This window comes from Coregonus lavaretus (assembly GCF_964263955.1).
Source record: "Coregonus lavaretus genome assembly, chromosome: 31".
NCBI classification, from domain to species: Eukaryota; Metazoa; Chordata; class Actinopteri; order Salmoniformes; family Salmonidae; genus Coregonus; species Coregonus lavaretus.
This window is the reverse complement of record NC_140018.1, coordinates 12,691,358-12,713,948: the sequence shown is the minus strand read 5'-3', so window position 1 is coordinate 12,713,948 and position 22,591 is coordinate 12,691,358. Positions and strand designations below refer to the sequence as shown.

The 22,591-nt window shown below is 45.0% G+C and overlaps 1 protein-coding gene across 3 annotated transcripts in view; it reads right to left on the bottom strand.

Moving 5' to 3' along the window:
- The window catches only part of klhl29 (kelch like family member 29), a 134,561-nt gene that overhangs the window by 11,723 nt on the left and 100,247 nt on the right, over positions 1 to 22,591 (bottom strand). For all 3 annotated transcript variants that reach the window (XM_084149510.1, XM_084149512.1, XM_084149511.1), the window contains one exon: positions 2,807 to 3,000. In XM_084149510.1, the coding sequence (XP_084005636.1) occupies positions 2,807 to 3,000 (194 nt within the window). The remainder of the gene's footprint in view (positions 1 to 2,806; positions 3,001 to 22,591) is intronic.

Sequence of the window (22,591 nt, the reverse complement as noted above, 5' to 3'; positions counted from 1 at the left end):
AGAACGTTCTCCACAGCGTCTCCAGACTGTCACGTGTGTTCAGTGTGAACCTGCTTTCATCTGTGAAGAGCACAGGGCGCCAGTGGCGAATTTGCCAATCTTGGTGTTCTCTGGCAAATGCCAAACGTCCTGCACGGTGTTGGGCTGTAAGCACAACCCCCACCTGTGGACGTGGGGCCCTCATACCACCCTCATGGAGTCCGTTTCTGACCGTTTGAGCAGACACATGCACATTTGTGGCCTGCTGGAGGTCATTTTGCAGGGCTCTGGCAGTGCTCCTCCTGCTCCTCCTTGCACAAAGGCGGAGGTAGCAGTCCTGCTGCTGGGTTGTTGCCCTCCTACGGCCTCCTCCACGTCTCCTGATGTACTGGCCTGTCTCCTGGTAGCGCCTCCATGCTCTGGACACTACGCTGACAGACACAGCAAACCTTCTTGCCACAGCTCGCATTGATGTGCCATCCTGGATGAGCTGCACTACCTGAGCCACTTGTGTGGGTTGTAGACTCCGTCTCATGCTACCACTAGAGTGAAAGTACCGCCAGCATTCAAAAGTGACCAAAACATCAGCCAGGAAGCATAGGAACTGAGAATCCTTCTCTCTACTATTATTCTGACATTTCACATTCTTAAAATAAAGTGGTGATCCTAACTGACCTATGACAGGGAATATTTACTAGGATTAAATGTCAGGAATTGTGAAAAACTGAGTTTAAATGTATTTTGCTAAGGTGTATGTAAAATGTCAACAACCACGAAACGGCGAATGCACACGTCAGCAGATTACATTGAAATCAATGTTCGGCCATCGTGTCTCCAATTAATTATATACCTCAGTGGTTTTAACTAAGGCTTTGTTATCATCACCTGGTAATCCTGATTGTTCAGTGGGCTTCCAAATCACGTTTAATGCCCTTAATGCCCGTTCTTCTCTCCCTCTTAGCAGGACACATGGACACTGGATTAGTGACTGTCAGAGAACTGTTCACAGCTTGGGTTGGAGTGTGTGATAGAGATAGAGCATGTGTGTGTACGTGTGCGTGTGTGTGTGTATAAACATGTAGGTTGGAGTGCTTCAGTGAGCGCATGTGTCTACAGTAAATCGATGTTGAGTCCATGTTCAGGTGGTGTGTGTTTATGTTACTGCATATGTGTGTGAATGTATGTGTGTGTGTGTATTCCTGCATGTGAGTGAGAGCAGGAAAGAGTTAGTTGATAAGTGTTGAGAAAACCATTTGCATCTCATCCAGGGGAGAAGGGTCCAAACAGATAAGAAAGGACTCACTGGGTTATACCCAGCGTATATTTTTTAAAACATTTTTTTGTCATTTAGCAGACGCTCTTATCCAGAGCGACTTACAGTTAAGTGAGTGCATACATTTTCATACTGACCCCCCGTGGGAATACAGGCTGCTGTCCTCTGCTCACTTCCAGTCCTTCCTCTCTGTAATAGCTGCACCCTCTCCACTGTCTGTTAGATCATATTCCTTTCTTCCTCCCCCCGCCCTTCCCCATTCTCTCCCCATTCCTCTCCCTCCCCGTTCCTCTCCCTCGCACTCCCCGTTCCTCTCCCTCTCTCTTCCCCCCGTTCCTTTCCCTCTCTTCCCACCGTTCCTTTCCCTCGCTCTTCCCCCATTCCTTTCCCTCTCTCTCTTCCGTTCCTCTCCCTCTCTCTACTGTTCCTCCCTCTCTCCCCCTCCGGTTCCTCCCTCTCTCCCTGTTACTCCCTCTCTCCCGTTCCTCCCACTCTCTCTCCCCCCGTTCCTCCCACTCTCTCTCCCCCCGTTCCTCCCACTCTCTCTCTCCCCCGTTCCTCCCACTCTCTCTCCCCCGTTCCTCCCACTCTCTCTCCCCCGTTCCTCCCACTCCCCGTTCCTCCCTCCCTCTCTCTAGCATATAGAGCAGAGTAAATTAACAGCAGAGTAAATTAGCATATAGAGCAGGTCCTCTCTACCCCCCTTACCCAGTCCCTTCCTTTCTACCCCTCTCCCGTTCCCTCATCTCCCCCCTTTCTCCCTCTCCCCCCTCCCTCCCACTCTCTCTACCATGTTCATCCCACTATCTCTGCCCCATTCCTCCCACTATCTCTGCCCCATTCCTCCCACTATCTCTGCCCCATTCCTCCCACTATCTCTGCCCCATTCCTCCCACTATCTCTGCCCCATTCCTCCCACTATCTCTGCCCCATTCCTCCCACTATCTCTGCCCCATTCCTCCCACTATCTCTGCCCCATTCCTCCCACTATCTCTGCCCCATTCCTCCCACTATCTCTGCCCCATTCCTCCCTCCCTCTAGCGTATAGAGCAGAGTAAATTAGTGTATAGAGCAGGTCCTCCCTCTTCCTCCAACTCTCTCCCCCGTTCCTCCCACTCTCCCCGTTCCTCCCCCCCTCTCCTCCCCCCCTCTCTCCCCCGTTCCTCCCACCCTCTTCGCCGTTCCTCCCACCCTCTCTCCCCCGTTCCTCCCACTCGCTCTCCCCCGTTACTCCCACTCTCTTCCCCCGTTCCTCCCACTCGCTCTCCCCGTTCCTCCCACTCTCTTCCCCCGTTCCTCCCACTCTTCCTCCCACTCTCTCTTCCCCCGTGTGTGCATTTTCATTTGAATGTGAATGGTGGGGGGGGGAGTGTGGTAGTGTGAACTGTGCTCTCATGCTCTCATTCCGCTCTACATTTCTGCCATCTCTGCCATTCTCTGACTGACTGTTCAGTTCAGTTCATCATGGTTAGAGCCAGAGTAGAGAGCGGATTAAATGAGCGTATACAGCAGAGTAAATTTGAGCATAGAGCAGTTAAGAGTATTGACTCTTACCTATCATGGGTGACTCTATGAAGCTCCAGGAGTTGGCCTGAGGGACGTATGATTGTAGTACTCCTGCAGATCGGCCTGCCTCGTTCACCCCTCCAAACACATACACCTTCCCCCCACACACTGTGGCTGCTGCAGAGTGCACCGGCTTGGGGAGCGGAGACACCATCGCCCACTGGTTGGTTATGGTGTCGTACCTACGAAGAGGAGAGAGACAAGGACTGGTTAGTGATGGTTCATACCGCATACCAACACAGAGAGAGGAAAGAGACAAGGACTGGTTAGTGATGGTTCATACCTCATACTAAAACAGAAGTTTAATTAACATGTGCTACCATTGTTATTTAATCTGCAAGGCCTTTTTCAATATATTTGAAATGTGCATTTAGAAACTTCAATATTGCAATGTGCTAGCTAGCTTATGGCCCATGTCTCCTGCTACTTTCTAAATGGTGCACACAGCACTACTGCAAACAAGGGACTAGAATACAGACATTCACTACATGGCCAAAAGACAACTGCTCGTCGAACATCTCATTCCAAAATCATGGGCATTAATATGGAGTTGGTCCCCCCTTTGCTGCTATAACAGCCGCCACTCTTCTGGGAAGGCTTTCCACTAGATGTTGGAACATTGCTGTGGGAACTTGATTCCATTCAGCCACAAGAGCATTAGTGAGGTTGTGCGATTAGGCCTGGCTCGCAGTTGGCGTTCCAATTATTCCTCCACCAAACCTTACAGTTAGCACTATGCATTCGGGCAGGTAGCATTCTCCTGGCATCCGCCAAACCCAGATTAGTCTGTTGTACTGCTAGATGGTGTTTCCACTGCTCCAGAGTCCAACGGCGGCGAGCTTTACACCACTCCAGCCGACGCTTGGCATTGTGCATGGTGATCTTAGGCTTGTGTGCGGCTGCTCGGCCATGGATACCCATTTCATAAAGCTCCCGACGAACAGTTATTGTGCTGACGTTGCTTCCAGAGGCAGTTTGGAAGTCGGTTGTGAGTGTTGCAACTGAGGATAGGCGATTTTAACACACTACGTGCTTCAGCACTCGGTGGTCCCGTTCTGTGAGCTTGTGTGGCCTACCACTTTGTGGCTGAGCCATTGTTGCTCCTAGTCGTTTCCACTTCACGATAACAGCATTTACAGTTGACCTGGGCAGCTCTTGCAGGGCAGGCATTTGATGAACTGACTTGGAACTGAGCTCTTCAGTATGGGCCATTCTACAACCAATGTTTGTCTATGGAGATTGCATGGCTGTGTGCTCGATTTATACACCTGTCAGCAACATGTGTGGCTGAAATAGCGGAATCCACTTATTTGAAGGTGTGTCCACATACTTTTGGCCATGTATTGTAGTATCACCAGGGATAAGTCAATACTGAGTCCAGGGAGCCAGCCATGATGAAACACGCAACGGTAGAAGTTAAAGACACCAAGTAACATATGTTCGGACATATCGACAGACTGCAACACAAAGGCAACCAGCCATGATGAAACAACTATCTGACACAATGATGGCAGCTATAGACATTAAACCATAGTAACACATGACAGACATCATAGTAACATATGTTGTGAGCAATGACCTCATAGTGTCTACTGTTCTGTTATGTAGTGAGTCAACACACTACAACAAACTGAGTTCCCTGGCAACGACTTCAAGACCAAACCCTCACACACCAAGATGACAAGGGTTGACACCATGACTGTTGGCCCTGTCCATCAGCAAAATGTGTGTCTGTTTGTTTATGTGTGCGCGCGTATGCACGTCCGTGCGAGTGTGTGCGTGCGTGTTTGCATGTCTATAAAGTCAATTACAGACCAATTGGTTGGAGGAGTGAAATGCAATCATGTTTCAGATAGCATTAGCTGTGAAAACACATCAATCATGTGTTTAGTGACGGTCAATACTGTGGCTGTTGGTGAAGAGGAGAGCCAAGGTCACTTTGGGAGCTATTTACAACACAGAGACCGAATCAGGCCATCAACAAACATTTTAATTGAGGAATATGTGTCAGACGAGTTTGTTTACTATTTACTCATATTGTCTCTGAAGATGACACACGAAGCGAAACAGAATCACTGTTGGAGAGATGATCTGGGGAGGCTAGCTGTCCGTCAATATGATGTTTGGTATGACAGGATAAATAACGTGTGAGTAAGTGTGTGTGCGGATACAGAGGCACATGGAATCCTAGCTAAGCCTAGTCTCAGCCTGCTACAGAGAGCAGGCACATTAGATATGAGTCACCAACAAACACACTAATATGCAGTGGTGAAAGTAGATTTAATTTCTTACCGGTACGGGACACACAAGTGTGCACATGCATTTTTTTTTTATAGCCTAGGGGTGTAATCATAGAATTACATATAGATTCTCTATTAATTTCATATATAATGTCTGTGGGTGTAGTGGCCTAGGCTTAGTAAAGATGTCATAACACTTAACATGCAATACCTTTTAACATAGGCGGAGCGTGGGTTTCAAGTTTGGGGAAGCTAATTTACACCATAAACACGCACTTTTATAATAAAGCATTCCATGCATCCACGCATTTGCAGACTTATGTAAGACAGCCTACTATTCTTAATGTGATGATTAGATTGGACAGTCAATTTAGGCTAATAATATACACTACCGGTCAAAAGTTTTAGAGCACCTACTCATTCAAGGGTTTTCTTTTCTTTTTACATTGTAGAATAATAGTGAAGACATCCAAACTATGAAATAACACATATGGAATCATGTAGTAACCCAAAAAGAGTTAATCAAATAGCCACCCCTTGCCTTGACAGCTTTGCACACTCTTGGCATTCTCTCAATCCTTCTGTGTGTGTCTGTTTGCATGTGTGCGTGCGTATGTGTATGTGTTGGTGTTCAAAGTTTCTGATATTTTTTTATAACCAAACCCTGATCTGTACTTCTCCACAACTTTGTCCCTGACCTGTGTGGAGAGCCCCTTGCTTAGTGGTGTTGCAGACTCTGGGGCCTTTAAGATAAGATATTACAGTTTTTAATGTCCCGTTGGTAGGATAACCGTAATCTTAGGTCATCCAATTTATTTTCAAATGATTGAACATTGGCTAATAGGATTGATGGAAGAGGCAGTTTACTCGCTCGCCGTCGGATCCTTATAAGGCACCCCGATCTACGTCCACGATATCTCCGTCTCTTCCTCACGCGAATGACGGGGATTTGGGCCTTGTCGGGTGTCTGTATGATATCCTTCACGGCCGCCTCGTTGAAGAAAAAATCTTCGTCCAATACGAGGTGAGTAATCGCTGTCCTGATATCCAGAAGCTCTTTTTGGTTATAAGAGACGATGGCAGAAACATTATGTACAAAATAAATTACAAATAACGCGGAAAAACACACATAATAGTACAATTGGTTAGAGGGCTGTAAATCGGCAGCCATCTTCTCCGGTGCTGTTACCATGTTCATAGAATGTTTGTGAATGACATAGTAAGGCATTTGTGAAAATTCTATAGCAATATAGAGTGGGAAAGTGGCCGTGCGTTTGGACAATTAATAGACACTGCAGTAAATAAAACCTAATAAAAACATATCTTGTCCAGGACCAGAGTCTACACAGACCGGTGTGCCATAGCCAATCAGAGTAACAGTAGGCCTTTATGCAAATAAGCCATTTGCCACATGGGCCTGCCATCATTCACTTTGAACTGGACTGTGTTTACAGGCAGTAGCAACAGCGCGACTTCAGATTATTAGAACGCATTTGACAAAAGCCACAATATTCACCCGAATGGATTTCTGCAAATATGTAAATACCACAGGAGTCCTCTTACATTTGGGAACTTCACAGTCCTATTGGTCAAACAACAATAAAAAGGTAGCCAGAGCGAGATGAGCTAAAATCTAAATGAGGGAACATTAGATGAACCCCCTCAAACTTTTTCAGCTAGTTGGCCGTAAAAATTGCACTGATAAACATTTACATTTACGTCATTTAGCAGACGCTCTTATCCAGAGCGACTTACAAATTGGTGCATTCACCTTATAGCCAGTGGGATCACCACTTTACAATTTTTTTCTTTTTCTTTTGGGGGGGGGGGGGGGGGGGGGGGGTAGAAGGATTACTTTATCCTATCCCAGGTATTCCTTAAAGAGGTGGGGTTTCAAATGTCTCCGGAAGGTGGAGCCTACTCCTCCTTCTGTAGCTTGCCTGTCAATGCATGCTGTCCCAACCAAACCACGTTTTGACAAATGAATGGGAACTTGCCTGCCCGCCCATTTGATCAATGATAAATACATTTGATTGACAACTAAGGGTGTGTTCGTAAATTGCCTCCAGTGTGTCAGAGTGCACTCTGCATTCGTATATTCAGAGCGTTGTCAGATTGTCTGATCGTAAATTCAGAGCGATTCGCTCTCCAAGCGTTCAGAGCGCACACTGCACTATTGACATGGGACGCTCTAGCCGAAGAGTAGGGTTGATCTGAGCATTCCTTACAACGGCAGTCAAGCATCCAAGCTAACTGGCTAAAGTTGGCTAGCTACTTCCAGACACAACACCTCATTCTGACCATTTTTCTCAACCTAGCAGAGCTGGTTAGGCAGTTTACATGTTATCTAGAGCGTTAGTGACTAACTGTGCTGCTGGCAACAATTGAATTACTTTTTTTGCCAACGTTTACTGACACCGGTCATATTCAGCAGGTGTTGTGCATTCATGAATTAATCAGTTATTCTGCGCTTCGGCACACTCAGACGAAAGTGCTATGAAATCGGAGTAGATAGCCAGAGTGAATTTATGAACGGAAGAGATATTGCTAACTGGATAACAGTCGTTCAAGTTTAGCATAGCTGAAAACAATTCACATTTCTTGCTAGCTAACCAAATGACACCATCTCTAGCTGTAGCCACTGATAAACGATATGAGGGGGGAAAAGTCGGTCACTCACCCACTCCTCCAATGACATCCTCCCAGCAGCTAGCTAACGTTAGGCTCAGTGTTTTTAGCTTGCTAAATAAATAGCTACTTAAATAGATAAGCTAGCCTATTAGCCACGTTATGACTGACTTGTGATCATTACCCTGTTTGATTGTATTGACATTCCCAGCCTTAGTTACATTTGTCAGTTTCTGTACCCAATATTGAGTAATTGAAACTGAAACAGTGCATCCCGAATGGGTGGAGGCAGAAAACAATACCAGGTCAGCTGTGATTTACAACCTGACAGCAATATTTTTGGGACTACCAAGAAATGTATTGGTAATTAAAATTAATCATGCATTGAACTGCATCCAATGCCTTACTGTACACGTCATGGGATTTTGGGTCAAATATAACCTATTTTTAAAACCTCATAAAGTTGGTACCATAAACAGGGAATTTGATATTTTTGACTGATATTATGATTGCTTCATATCTGCAAAGTAGTTAAAACGCTGTCAGTTCCAGGTAGTCTGTAGATTATTCACCATAACAATAGCAGCAGACAGCCCAAAAGAGAGTAAGGCCATGGTGAATGGGGTTTAATAGTGGTTAGCTAGCTAATGGTGTGTGCACTTGCGTGTGTGTGTGTCTATTATCATTTTCATACACAGAACAAAATCATGGAAAAATAAAAGCCAACTTAAGACCTAGTCATGATTCCTGCATTTTAAGACCCTGTAACCAAAACACATCTATCGGGTCTGTGTGAATGGTTCTCTGTTTTAAACTGCAAACAGACCCCATGGTTTAATAACACACCCCACCCCTCCCAATTTGCCAGTTACCCACTGATATGTATAAAAGGGGTATACCTGTAAATACGTGGTAAATAAGGGACTGTTTGAAAGGCGGTCATATAAATATTGCATTATATTTTTATTTACAGGTAACATACCACATCGACTGTCTGAAATGGGTATCAGTGTGTGCGTACAGTATGTCTGTGTGTGTCTATGTCTGTGTCTGTCTATGTGTGTACTAGCACAGAGAGACTGTGCTAAGCTCCAGATAATGACACACTCTCTCCCAGCCTCAGTTACAGCAGAGATGACAAGATCTTGTGTGATATGTCCAGAGGAAAAACAACACTGATCTGTGCCTCGACTCAGACCTAACGAGAGGAAGACAGAAAGACCGATGGAGGAGAGAGAGATTGGGGGGTGGAGAGAGAAAGAGAGAGGCATCTCTATGGCCCATGCCTTCAATCTCTCCACACCTCTACACCTGTATTTCTCTCATGCTGGGGTAAAGTTAGAGCAGTAGTTTCCCCCTATGATTTTACTATAAAGACACCAGGATCCGGAGAGCCACAAAACAGCAGTGCGATGTGTGTGATACTGACAGCTTCTAATTACGATGTGAAATCACCCATCCCATCATGCTAAATGAGAGTGTTTCTGTGTGTTTCTGTATGTCAGGGCATGTTAATTGCCTCATCACAGTGTAAAGGTATAATCTTTTTTTCCCTTCTTTTTTTTGGGGGGTAGATCAGCTTTAATATTGCAGATAGATTGTAACTTCCATCAATGTAATTGTCTGCATCACTTCCAAAGGTAGAATCTTAGTCTCACTTTGGGGTCCAAGGACTAACTTTAGCTGAAGACATACATTGCTAACTAACCGTGTTTCTGACTCATTAATTACTTGATCAGGAGAACAGGAGGAGGGGAAAATAACATCCAAGATAGTGATATGACATCCTTTTGATTGCCCTGCCTAATGTATTGGAAATAAATAGTACCTACTGAATAGACACAACACTAGGGTTACTGTGATGCTTTGATCCGGTTGGCTTTGATAACATGGCTTAAGTCACTCCTTTGAAGCAAAAACACATTTGATTGTCAAAGTAAACAAGGTCAGTGCATACTGTGATCCATGTAGCACCAAACCAACTTCATTAAGTCCCTTACAGCAGAACACACCAGCCACTAACACCCATGCATGGACAGACACCTACAAGCAGCACACACACAGAGAGCCCCGTCACCTTCATCTAATCCCAGACAATCCACACTGGCTCTCCCAGATTTACCCATAATCCCTGAGAATAAACTCATTTACACGCTGCCCTGTACATTGCAGTCGGTCTATATCGATGTGTGTGACAGCACACTCGAGACTCTTGCTGCTACTCTGCATCCTCCGCCATCCATAACACTAATTTGGAAACTGGTGAGAGGGCACCTTGAAACACTGTCAAGAGAGGACTGGAGACGGAGGGTGGGTGCGTGTATGTGTGTGTCAGAGACGGTATCCCAGTTTAATTGGACGGGGTGTCAAGTAGGACATGCGACATCAGTGTCCAATTACTGATCCTCACTCTGCACGCACACACATGCGCACATACTAGAACAGAACACACACATGTCTTTACTAACCCGTACACTGGACACCTAAACTTGTCACACTCATGCACACACACACACACACCATGCTATTGTAGACCTGAGACGAGAGGTACATGAAAAAAAGCATGCAAACACAAACACTGTCCTCAGCAGTTGTGCCATCCCTCAGTGTCGGAGAGCAGTGAGTGTTTTAAGATAATCTGGCAGCACAGCTTTCCTTTGTAAAGGTCAGTTATCCATCTACAGCAGGCTACAGCAGCAGGAAAGGCCCGTTTCCTGGATGCTCTCAGCCCAGCAGCTTTTACACTACCCAGTAGTACCTAATTAACTACACACACATTATTCATGTCTCTCTTTCTTTCTGTGGGCTTAGTCTATCCTTTCATATTTTTCCAGCCCGGAGATATTTCTAATAATCTATAGAATGCTAAGAGGATGGGGGAGTAAGGGAGAGAGAAATTAATTATTTAGTCTGCTGGTAAAACTTGGAAATCACACAAACCATCAGCTAGTTGTTCATCAGCCTGGTAAAAGACACACACACACAACGCCTCAATCTTCCCATGCATTACTTCCCTCTCTAATTTCTTCTTTTCCTCTCCCCCTCTCCTAATAACTCTCCCCAGGCCCTAACCCACAAATCTCAGCCCTGCCCATTTCTCTGGCTGTAACCTGGACGCCCAGCTACATGAGGGACCGAGCAGGCCTCCTCTCCAGACATCCCTGTTTCATCATCCTCTCCTACAGAAACCTCAGGCCCTCTCACGTGCGCGCATGTTCCATCTTTCTCTCTCTCTCTCACACACACACACACACACACACACACACCCACCCCTCAGGCCCTCGCTGTGACAGGGAGGAAGCTGGTGTGTCAGGGATAAGTCAGATGATCTGGCCGCTGTATCCTACAGCAGCCCAATACTATATAAGAGAGGTAAAGGAAGAGGGGAGAGAGAGAGAGGGGATAAAGGGAGAGAGGAGATAAAGGGAAAGAGGAAAGAGAGCAATAGATGGGGGGAGAGAGAAAGATAAAGGGAAAGATGGGGGGGGGGGGGGTGAAGGGAGAGACAAGGAGAGAAAGAGAGATGATTCTTTAGCTCTTTAGGACCTTCTTCCTCTCTCCTGGCACCAGAAACTAAATCAAAGAGACAGATAGCCACCCCGCAGAGCTGGCAACGCACAGCCCAGGGTCAACACACACACGTGTCCACACAAGAGAAATAATAGGTTGATAATTAGTGAAGGATGAATGGGTGTCGGCTGAATTGGCCTTCATACCAATTTACACAGCAGAGAGAGGGATGAAGAATAATGAGAAAGGAGAGTGAAAAGAGAGAAAGGGTGAAAGAATAAGAAGCTAGAGAGAGAAGGTGTGATGGAGTGGAAGAGAGTAGAGAAAGAGGGGTGAGTTAGTAGGAAGGGGGTTAGCTGGAGCCCTGACAGCACAGTAGGAGACAGGATTGTGAAGTTGTTAAGGATTAGCTCTGCAGGGGGGACCGCCACAGCAGGGGGGACCTACACAGCAGGGGGTCTGGAGCTAACTTTACCTCACCACGGAGCTCTGCCGTGGGGCTACAAAGGCCCTGACACCCCCCTCTCCTCCCCCAGCTCCAGGCAAAGACACAGGCACAGGAAAACAGCTTATCAAGACGCCACATTAGGAGACGAGAGGGGATTTGGTTTGGCGTGCAGGTGTTTTTCTCAGCAATGAATGGCTACCTCCAGCAAGGAGGGTGTGTGTCTATGCCTGTGTATGGATGTATGAGTGTTTATGGGATTGTGTGTGTTTGGATCGTTCATACTTGTAGTTCTACTGTACAGTTGAAGTCGTAAGTTTACATACACCTTAGCCAAATACATTTAAACTCAGTTTTTCACAATTCCTGACATTTAATCCTAGTAAAATTCCCTGTCTTAGGTCAGTTAGGATCACCACTTCATATTAAGAATGTGAAATGTCAGAATAATAGTAGAGAGAATTATTTATTTCAGCTTTTTTTCTTTCATCACATTCCCAGTGGGTCAGAAGTTTACATACACTCAATTAGTATTTGGTAGCATTGCCTTTAAATTGTTTAACTTGGGTCAAACGTTTCGGGTAGCCTTCCACAAGCTTCCCACAATAAGTTGGATGAATTTTGGCCCATTCCTCCTAACAGAGCTGGTGTAACTGAGTCAGGTTTGTAGGCCTCCTTGCTCACACACACTTTTTCAGTTCTGCCCACACATTTTCTATAGGATTGAGGTCAGGGCTTTGTGATGGCCACTCCAATACCTTGACTTTGTTGTCCTTAAGCCATTTTGCCACAACTTTGGAAGTATGCTTGGGGTCATTGTCCATTTGGAAGATCCATTTGCGACCAAGCTTTAACTTCCTGACTGATGTCTTGAGATGTTGCTTCAATATATCCACATAATTTTCCTTCCTCATGATGCCATCTATTTTGTGAAGTGCACCAGTCCCTCCTGCAGCAAAGCACCCCCACAGCATGATGCTGCCACCCCCATGCTTCACGGTTGGGATTGTGTTCTTCGGCTTACAAGTGCCCCTTTTTCCTCCAAACATAACAATGGTCATTATGGCCAAACAGTTCTATTTTTGTTTTATCAGACAAGAGGACATTTCTCCAAAAAGTACGATTTTTGTCCTCATGTGCAGTTGCAAACCGTAGTCTGGCTTTTTTATGGCGGTTTTGGAGCAGTGGCATCTTCCTTGTTGAGCGGCCTTTCAGGTTATATCGATATAGGACTCGTTTTACTGTGGATATAGATAATTTTGTACCTGTTTTTCCTCCAGCATCTTCACAAGGTCCTTTGCTGTTGTTCTGGGATTGATTTGCACTTTTCGCACCAAAGTACGTTCATCTGTAGGAGACAGAACGCGTCTCCTTCCTGAGCGGTATGACGGCTGCGTGGTCCCATGGTGTTTATACTTTCCAACGCTGTTTAAAGGCACAGTCAACTTAGTGTATGTAAACTTCTGACCCACTGGAATTGTGATACAGTGAATTATAAGTGAAATAATCGGTCTGTAAACAATTGTTGGAAAAATTACTTGTATCATGCACAAAGTAGATGTCCTAACCGACTTGCCAAAATATAGTTTGTTAACAAGAAATTTGTGGAGTGGTTAAAAAACAAGTTTTAATGACTCCAACCTAAGTGTATGTAAACTTTCGACTTCAACTGTATATGTGTGTGTGTGTGTGTGCGTGCAGGGCAAAAGGTGTGTCTAGAGGTGAATGGGAACCTGCATATGTGTGTAGAATGGGTTAAATGAGTGGGGGCGTATCTCTGTGTGGCTTAACAGCTTCCCCTAGCAGGCAGACAATGGAGAAGATTACTGTCACAACCCCTCTATACAGCCAGGCTGAGTACTGAGGAGAGCTTCTATATAACCACTATACAGACAGGCTGAGTACTGAGTGGAGCTTCTGAACTCAGCAAAAAAAGAAATGTTCGGATGGGGCCACAGTGTCTCCGGACCGCTCCTGTCTCAGCCTCCAGTATTTATGCTGCAGTAGTTTATGTGTCGGGGGGCTGGGGTTAGTTGGTTATACCTGGAGTACTTCTCCTGTCTTATCCAGTGTCCTGTGTGAATTTAAGTATGCTCTCTCTAATTCTCTCGTTCTCTCTTTCTCTCTGAGAACCTGAGCCCTAGGACCATACGTCAGGACTACCGGGCATGATGACACCCTGCTGCCCCCAGTCCGCCTGGCCTTGCTGCTATTCCAGTTTCAACTGTTCTGCCTGCGGCTACGAAACCCCTACCTGTCCCAGACCTGCTGTTTTCAACTCTAAATGATCGGCTATGAAAAGCCAACTGAGAGACCTGAGCCCTAGGACCATACGTCGGGACTACCGGCCGTGGTGACTCCTTGCTATCCCCAGTCCGCCTGGCCTTGCTGCTATTCCAGTTTAAACTGTTCTGCCTGCGGTTATGGAACCCCTACCTGTCCCAGACCTGCTGTTTTAAACTCTAATGATCGGCTATGAAAAGCCAACTGAGATTTATTCCTGATTATTATTTGACCATGCTTGTCACTTATGAACATTTTTGAACATCTTGGCATGGTTCTGTTATAATCTCCACCCGGCACAGCCAGAAGAGGACTGGCCACCCCTCATAGCCTGGTTCCTCTCTAGGTTTCTTCCTAGGTTTTGCCTTTCTAGGGAGTTTTTCCTAGCCACCGTGCTTCTACACCTGCATTACTAGCTGTTTGGGGTTTTAGGCTGGGTTTCTGTACAGCACTTCGAGATATTAGCTGATGTAAGAAGGGCTATATAAAATAAAATTGATTGAAATGTCCCTTTTTCAGGACCCTGTCTTTCAAAGATAAATCGTAAAAATCCAAATAACTTCACAGATCTTCATTGTAAAGGGTTCCCATGCTTGTTCAATGAACCATAAACTATTGAACATGCACCTGTGGAACGGTCGTTAAGACACTAACAGCTTACAGACGGTAGGCAATTAAGGTCACAGTTATGAAAACTTAGGACACTAAAGAGGCCTTTCTACTGACTCTGAAAAACACCAAAAGAAAGATGCCCAGGGTCCCTGCTCATCTGCGTGAATGTGCCTTAGGCATACTGCAAGGAGGCGTGAGGACTGCAGATGTGGCCAGGGCAATAAATTGCAATGTCCGTACTGTGATAAGCCTAAAACAGCGCTACAGGGAGACAGCTGATCGTCCTCGCAGTGGCAGACCACGTATAACAACACATGCACAGGATCGGTACATCCGAACATCACACCTGCGGGACAGGTACAGGATGGCAACAACAACTGCCCGAGTTACACCAGGAACGCACAATCCCTCCAGTGCTCAGACTGTCCGCAATAGGCTGAGAGAGGCTGGACTGAGGGCTTGTAGGCCTGTTGTAAGGCAGGTCCTCACCAGACATCACCGGCAACAACGTCGCCTATGGGCACAAACCCAACGTCACTGGACCAGACAGGACTGGCAAAAAGTGCTCTTCACTGACGAGTCACGGTTTTGTCTCACCAGGGGTGATGGTCGGATTCGCGTTTATCGTCAAAGAAATTAGCGTTACACCGAGGCCTGTACTCTGGAGCGGGATCGATTTGGAGGTGGAGGGTCCGTCATGGTCTGGGGCGGTGTGTCACAGCATCATCGGGCTGAGCTTGTTGTCATCGCAGGCAATCTCAATGCTTTGCGTTACAGGGAAGACATCCTCCTCCCTCATGTGGTACCCTTCCAGTAGGCTCATCCTGACATGACCCTCCAGCATGACAATGCCACCAGCCATTCTGCTCGTTCTGTGCGTGATTTCCTGCAAGACAGGAATGTCAGTGTCCTGCCATGGCCAGCGAAGAGCCCGGATCTCAATCCCATTGAGCACGTCTGGGACCTGTTGGATCGGAGGGTGAAGGCTAGGGCCATTCCCTCCAGAAATGTCCGTGAACTTGCAGGTGCCTTGGTGGAGAGTGGGGTAACATATCACAGCAAGAACTGGCAAATCTGGTGCAGTCCATGAGGAGGAGATGCACTGCAGTACTTAATGCAGCTGGTGGCCACACCTGATACTGACTGTTACTTTTGATTTTGACCCCCGCCCCTTTGTTTAGGGACACATTATTCAATTTCTGTTAGTCACGTCTGTGGAACTTGTTCAGTTTATGTCTCAGTTGTTGAATCTTATGTTCATACAAATATTTACACACGTTAAGTTTGCTGAAAATAAACACAGTTGACAGTGAGAGGATGTTTCTTTTTTTGCTGAGTTTATATAACCACTATACAGCCAGGCTGAGTGGAGCTTCTATATAACCACTATACAGCCAGGCTGAGTACTGAGTGGAGCTTCTATATAACCACTATACAGCCAGGCTGAGTACTGAGTGGAGCTTCTATAAAACCACTATACAGCCAGGCTGAGTACTGAGTGGAGCTTCTATATAACCACTATACAGCCAGGCTGAGTACTGAGTGGATCTTCTATATAACCACTATACAGCCAGGCTGAGTACTGGGTGGAGCTTCTATATAACCACTATACAGCCAGGCTGAGTACTGAGTGGAGCTTCTATAAAAACCACTATACAGCCAGGCTGAGTACTGAGTGGAGCTTCTATATAACCACTATACAGCCAGGCTGAGTACTGAGTGGAGCTTCTATATAACCACTATACAGCCAGGCTGAGTACTGAGTGGAGCTTCTATAAAAACCACTATACAGCCAGGCTGAGTACTGAGTGGAGCTTCTATAAAACCACTATACTGCCTGGCTGAGTACTGAGTGGAGCTTCTATAAAACCAGTATACAGCCAGGCTGAGTACTGAGTGGAGTTTCTATAAAACCAGTATACAGCCAGGCTGAGTACTGAGTGGAGCTTCTATAAAACCACTATACAGCCTGGCTGAGTACTGAGTGGAGCTTCTATAAAACCAGTATACAGCCAGGCTGAGTACTGAGTGGAGCTTCTATAAAACCACTATACAGCCTGGCTGAGTACTGAGTGGAGCTTCTATAAAACCACTATACAGCCAGGCTGAGTACTGAGTGGAGCTTCTATAAAACCACTATACAGCCAGGCTGAGTACTGAGTGGAGCTTCTATAAAACCACTATACTGCCTGGCTGAGTACTGAGTGGAGCTTCTATAAAACCAGTATACAGCCAGGCTGAGTACTGAGTGGAGCTTCTATAAAACCACTATACAGCCTGGCTGAGTACTGAGTGGAGCTTCTATAAAACCACTATACTGCCTGGCTGAGTACTGAGTGGAGCTTCTATAAAACCACTATACAGCCTGGCTGAGTACTGAGTGGAGCTTCTATAAAACCACTATACAGCCTGGCTGAGTACTGAGTGGAGCTTCTATAAAACCACTATACAGCCAGGCTGAGATGAGCTTCTATATAACCACTATACAGCCAAGCTGAGAGGAGACTGGGCCTTCTGTACAGGAGAGACAGAGGACAGAGGGACAGGCGTGAACAGCCTAAAGTCTTCCGCATGCTTCGGTTCGGCGAACAAGTTAGCTCGTATACTCCCTTTAACAGACCTTCACATGAAAAATGAGAAAAAGTGGAAATAGTACCAAAGATTTGTATAACTAACCGAAGATAGACCAGAGCCTGTTGTTTCCAATGGGAGCAAATGAATCATAGTGGGCAGAACAAGCAAAGAGGTGGGCAGAGCCAAGCACGAGCTAGTGAGATCCTATTGGCGCGTTCTAGAATTTATTTGCATATTTCCATTAGGGAATACCTACTCTGTAAAGTGTGCGTATGCAATAACTCAATTCGCCCTTGCACTCTTTGGCAAAGGGTAAAGTCTACAAAACGCAGTCCACTCTGTTACAGATTCTAGTTTTGGAAACAGAAAACCATATGGACATCAAAATGTTTCATCAATGAGAAGATTTGCAGAAAGTAGGCCAAAATCCATCTCGTTCCATCTTCTCCCACTTCCGGCCACTGTGCTTCCTCTCATCACCATATTTGGTAGTGAGTGGAAACGCCAACCGGACGCTTTTCATTTATACAGTACCAGTCAAAAGTTCGGACACACCTACTCATTCAAGGGTTTTTCTTTATTTTTACTATTTTCTACATTGTAGAATAATAGTGAAGACATCAACACTATGAAATAACACATATGGAATAATGTAGTAACCAAATAAGTGTTAAACAAATCAAATTATATATTTTATATTTGAGATTCTTCAAAGTAGCCACACTTTGCCTTGATGACAGATTTGCACACACTTGGCATTCTCTCAACCAGCTTCATGAGGTAGTCACCTGGAATGCATTTCAATTAACAGGTGTGCCTTGTTAAAAGTTAATTTGTGGAATTTCTTTCCTTCTTAATGTGTTTGAGCTGATCAGTTGTGTTGTGACAAGGTAGGGGTGGTATACAGAAGATAGCCCTATTTGGTAAAAGACCAAGTCCATTTTATGGCAGGAACAGCTCAAATAAGCAAAGAGAAACGACAGTCAATCATTATTTTAAGACATGAATGTCGGTCAATCCGGAACATTTAAATTACTTTGAAAGTTTCTTCAAGTGCAGTCGCTATGATGAAACTGGCTCTCAAGAGGACCGCCACAGGAAGGGAAGACCCAGAGTTACCTCTGCTGCAGAGGATACGTTTATTAGAGTTAACTGCACCTCAGATTGCAGCCCAAATAAATGCTTCACAGAGTTCAAGTAACAGACACATCTCAACTGTTCAGAGGAGACTGCGTGAATCAGGCCTTCATGCTCGACTTGCAGCAAAGAAACCACTACTAAAAGACACCAATAAGAAGAAGAGACTTGCTTGGGCCAAGAAACACAAGCAAAGAACATCAGACGGGTGGAAATCTGTCCTTTGGTTCCCGTCGTGTCTTCGTGAGACGCAGTGTAGGTGAACGGATGATCTCTGCATGTGTGGTTCCCACCGTGAAGCATGGAAGTGGTGGTGTGATGGTGCTTTGCTGGTGACACAGTCAGTGATTTATTTAGAATACAAGGCACACCTAACCAGCATGGCTACCACAAAGATACGCCGCCCCATCTGGTTTGTGCTTAGTGGGACTATCATTTGTTTTTCAACAGGACAATGACCCAACACACCTCCAGGCTGTGTAAGGGCTATTTGACCAAGAAGGAGAGTGATGGAGTGCTGCATCAGGTGACCTGGCCTCCACAATCACCTGACCTCAACCCAATTGAGATATTTGGGATGAGTTGGACCGCAGGGTGAAGGAAAAGCAGCCAACAAGTGCTCAGCATATGTGGGAACTCCTTAAAGACTGCATTCCAGGTGAAGCTGGTTGAGAGAATGCCAAGAGTGTGCAAAGCTGTCATCAAGGCAAAGGGTGGCTAATTTGAAAAATATAAAATCTTAAATATATTTTGATTTGTTTAACACATTTTTGGTTACTATATGATTCCATATGTGTTATTTCATAGTTTTGATGTCTTCACTATTATTCTACATTGTAGAAAATAGTAAAAATAAAGAAAAACCTTTGAATGAGTAGGTGTGTCCAAACTTTTGACTGGTACTGTACATCCGGTGAAATATCTGGCTTATTGTTCCATCTGTGATAGTACTGTTTGTCCATCTTGAGACACCGTAGCTAGTACACAAAATAGTCCGAATTAATCAAACGCAACTCAAGAAATCTGTCATTAATTTTGAAATTTTTGCTGTTGAGATCTTAGTCGCGCAACTTTACATCTAACTAAGATGTTTGGTGCAGTATTTCTCAAGTGATAAAATGTCCATGAAAACAAGTTGTCTATCGTTGAATGACAAATGCTTCATTGAAGAATCCCTACTGTTGACCAATGACCGACGAAGGGGGTTGTGTGCACGAACAGCTGGAGACCAAAACGAACCAAAATGTCACAAAATGTCGTCATTATATATGCACGAACTGTTCTGAACGGTTTCGGCTGGGAAGCATGCGGAAGACATAACACTCTTTCCCTTAATGGATCATAGAGAGCCAACACAAATACACTCAAGCATGGACGCACACAAGAATGTACGGACGCACACAAGAATGTACGTACATGCACACACAATGTCTGACTGATGGCTGAATACCCTTTCCAACCATTAGTTAGTCCCACCTTCAGCTCTGTGTGTGTGTGTGTGTGTGTGTGTGTGTGTCTAGCTGAATGTGTAAGGATGTCACTGAGTTTGACACACACTGTAGAGAAACAACAGAGCTACGGTTTGTCCTGCACTGTACTCTGAAATAGAGGGGTGATGGCGGAAGGAGAGAAAGAGGAAGTGAAAAGGAAAAATAAGCTGTGCAATTTAAAATGTACTATGAATAAAGTGTCTCACATTGACGCAAATGTCGATCAGTACACACCGCGCTTTATCCCAATGCTGGAGACTGACCTGAAAACAAACAACAACAAAAAACGCCTAGAAGTTTGCAACAGCTTTTCTGAAAAGTTATATATTTTTATTGTAACGAAGACAGACAGAAGGCCAAAGCGGAACAAGGTCGACCACTCCACAACAAGTCCACAACCACTTCACAATGTATTGGAGAAGGCTGACAATGCCAAGGCTGTGTGTGAGAACAAAGTCGGCTAACCCAGAAGCACAGCTCCCCACACTGGAGCGACAGACGGTCTACAACTCTACCTCTACAACAACTAGACAACTATATGTCAGTGCTGCCAACAACATAACTTGCTCACAGAAGCACAGCTCCCCACACTGGAGGGCCACAATTGGAACACCCTGTACCAGACAAGACACCAAATCACTGTATTATGGTCTTGTTAGCTCGGCTGCAGCACAACTCAGGTAAGGAATGTTAACCAATACTGCTAGTCATGTTGCTAGTTAACAATCCTCATGTAAAATTAACTGGTAATGGAACGTGCCTAGCACAAGCACCTGCCTGACTATACATAGTGCTCGATAAATAAAACTGAACCATTTGAGATTGACACTCCATTAAATCATTATGAATTATTAAATTAATCAAATGTAGCAATAAGGTTGTCTAGCAGCTCAACGTGTTGGTACACTACATAGACACCCGATTGTGAGTTAAAAGCACACTAAGGTTACACTATGTACTGAATACTCTGTCGTTCATCTTCTAATGATAGAGATCTGCCTTGACTATGTCAGGTGAGGCACACAAAAATAAATTTCGACACCAACACTCCCAGATACGGAATTATATATATTTTTTCAAGATCATTATCCGCTGCAGACACCTTGGTAGGTTCTTCTTTGGGCCTTCAGCTCCTAATCTACAGTGCATTCGGAAAGTATTCAGACCCCTTGACTTTTTCAACATTTTGTTACGTTATAGCCTTATTCTAAAATTGATTACATCGTTTTTTTCCCTCATCAATCTACACACAATACCTCATAATGACAAAGCAAAAACAGGTTTTTATAAATTTTTGCAAATGTATTACAAATAAAACATTGAAATATTACATTTACATAAATATTCAGACCCTTTACTCAGTACTTTGTTTTAGCACCTTTGGCAGCGATTACAGCCTTGCGTCTTCTTGGGTATGACGCTACAAGATTGACACACCTGTATTTGGGGAGTTTCTCCCATTCTTCTCTGTAGATCCTCTCAAGCTCCGTCAGGTTGGATGGGTAGGGTCGCTGCATCAGGTGACCTGGCCTCCACAATCACCCGACCTCAACCCAATTGAGATATTTGGGATGAGTTGGACCGCAGGGTGAAGGAAAAGCAGCCAACAAGTGCTCAGCATATGTGGGAACTCCTTTAAGACTGCATTCCAGGTGAAGCTGGTTGAGAGAATGCCAAGAGTGTGCAAAGCTGTCATCAAGGCAAAGGGTGGCTAATTTGAAGAATCTAAAATATATTTTGATTTGTTTAACACGTTTTTGGTTACTATATGATTCCATATGTGTTATTTCATAGTTTTGATGTCTTCACTATTATTCTACATTGTAGAAAATAGTAAAAATAAAGAAAAACCTTTGAATGAGTAGGTGTGTCCAAACTTTTGACTGGTACTGTACAGAGATGTTCGACCGGGTTCAAGTCTGGGCTCTGGCTGGGCCACTCAAGGACATTCAGAGACTTGTACCGAAGCCACTCCTGTGTTGTCTTGGCTGTGTGCTTAGGGTTGTTGTCCTGTTGGAAGGTGAACTTTCACCCCAGTCTGAAGTCCTGAGCACTCTGGAGCAGGTTTTCATTAAGGATCTCTGTACATTGCTCCGTTCATCTTTCCCTCAATCCTGACTAGTCTCCCAGTCCCTGCCGCTGAAAAACATCCCCACAGCATGATGCTGCCACCACCATGCTTCACCATAGAGATGGTGCCAGGTTTCCTCCAGACATTACGCTTGGCATTCAGGCCAAAGAGTTCAATCAGACCCCAGAATCTTGTTTCTCATGGTCAGAGTCCTTTAGGTGCCTTTTGGCAAACTCCAAGCGGGCTGTCATGTGCCTTTTACTGAGGGGTGGCTTCCCTCTTTCCACTCTACCATAAAGGCCTGATTGGTGGAGTAATGCAGAGATGGTTGTCCTTCTGGAAGTTCTCCTGTCTCGGCGCTCTACGGACAATTCCTTCAACCTCATGGCTTGGTTTTTGCTCTGACATGCACTGTCAACTGTGGGACCTTATATAGACAGGTGTTTGCCTTTCCAAAATGTGCATATATTTCTAAAAACCTGTTTTCGCTTTGCCATTATTGGGTATTGTGTGTAGATTGATGAGGAACATGTTTTATTTAATACTTTTTAGAATAAGGCTGTAACATAATGTGGAAAAAGTCAAGGGGTCTGAATACTTTCCGAATGCACTGTATATGTACGGACTTCAGTCATTCCTATTCTACTAAGAGGGGTGTGTAGAATAGCTGTTATAATATGAGTGAGTCAGAGGCAGCCCTCTATAGACTGTTGATGTGGTCTCCTGCTGGGCTGGTATAAAAAGGTAGCAGCCCTGAGACAGACTGACAGACTGATTGAGGAC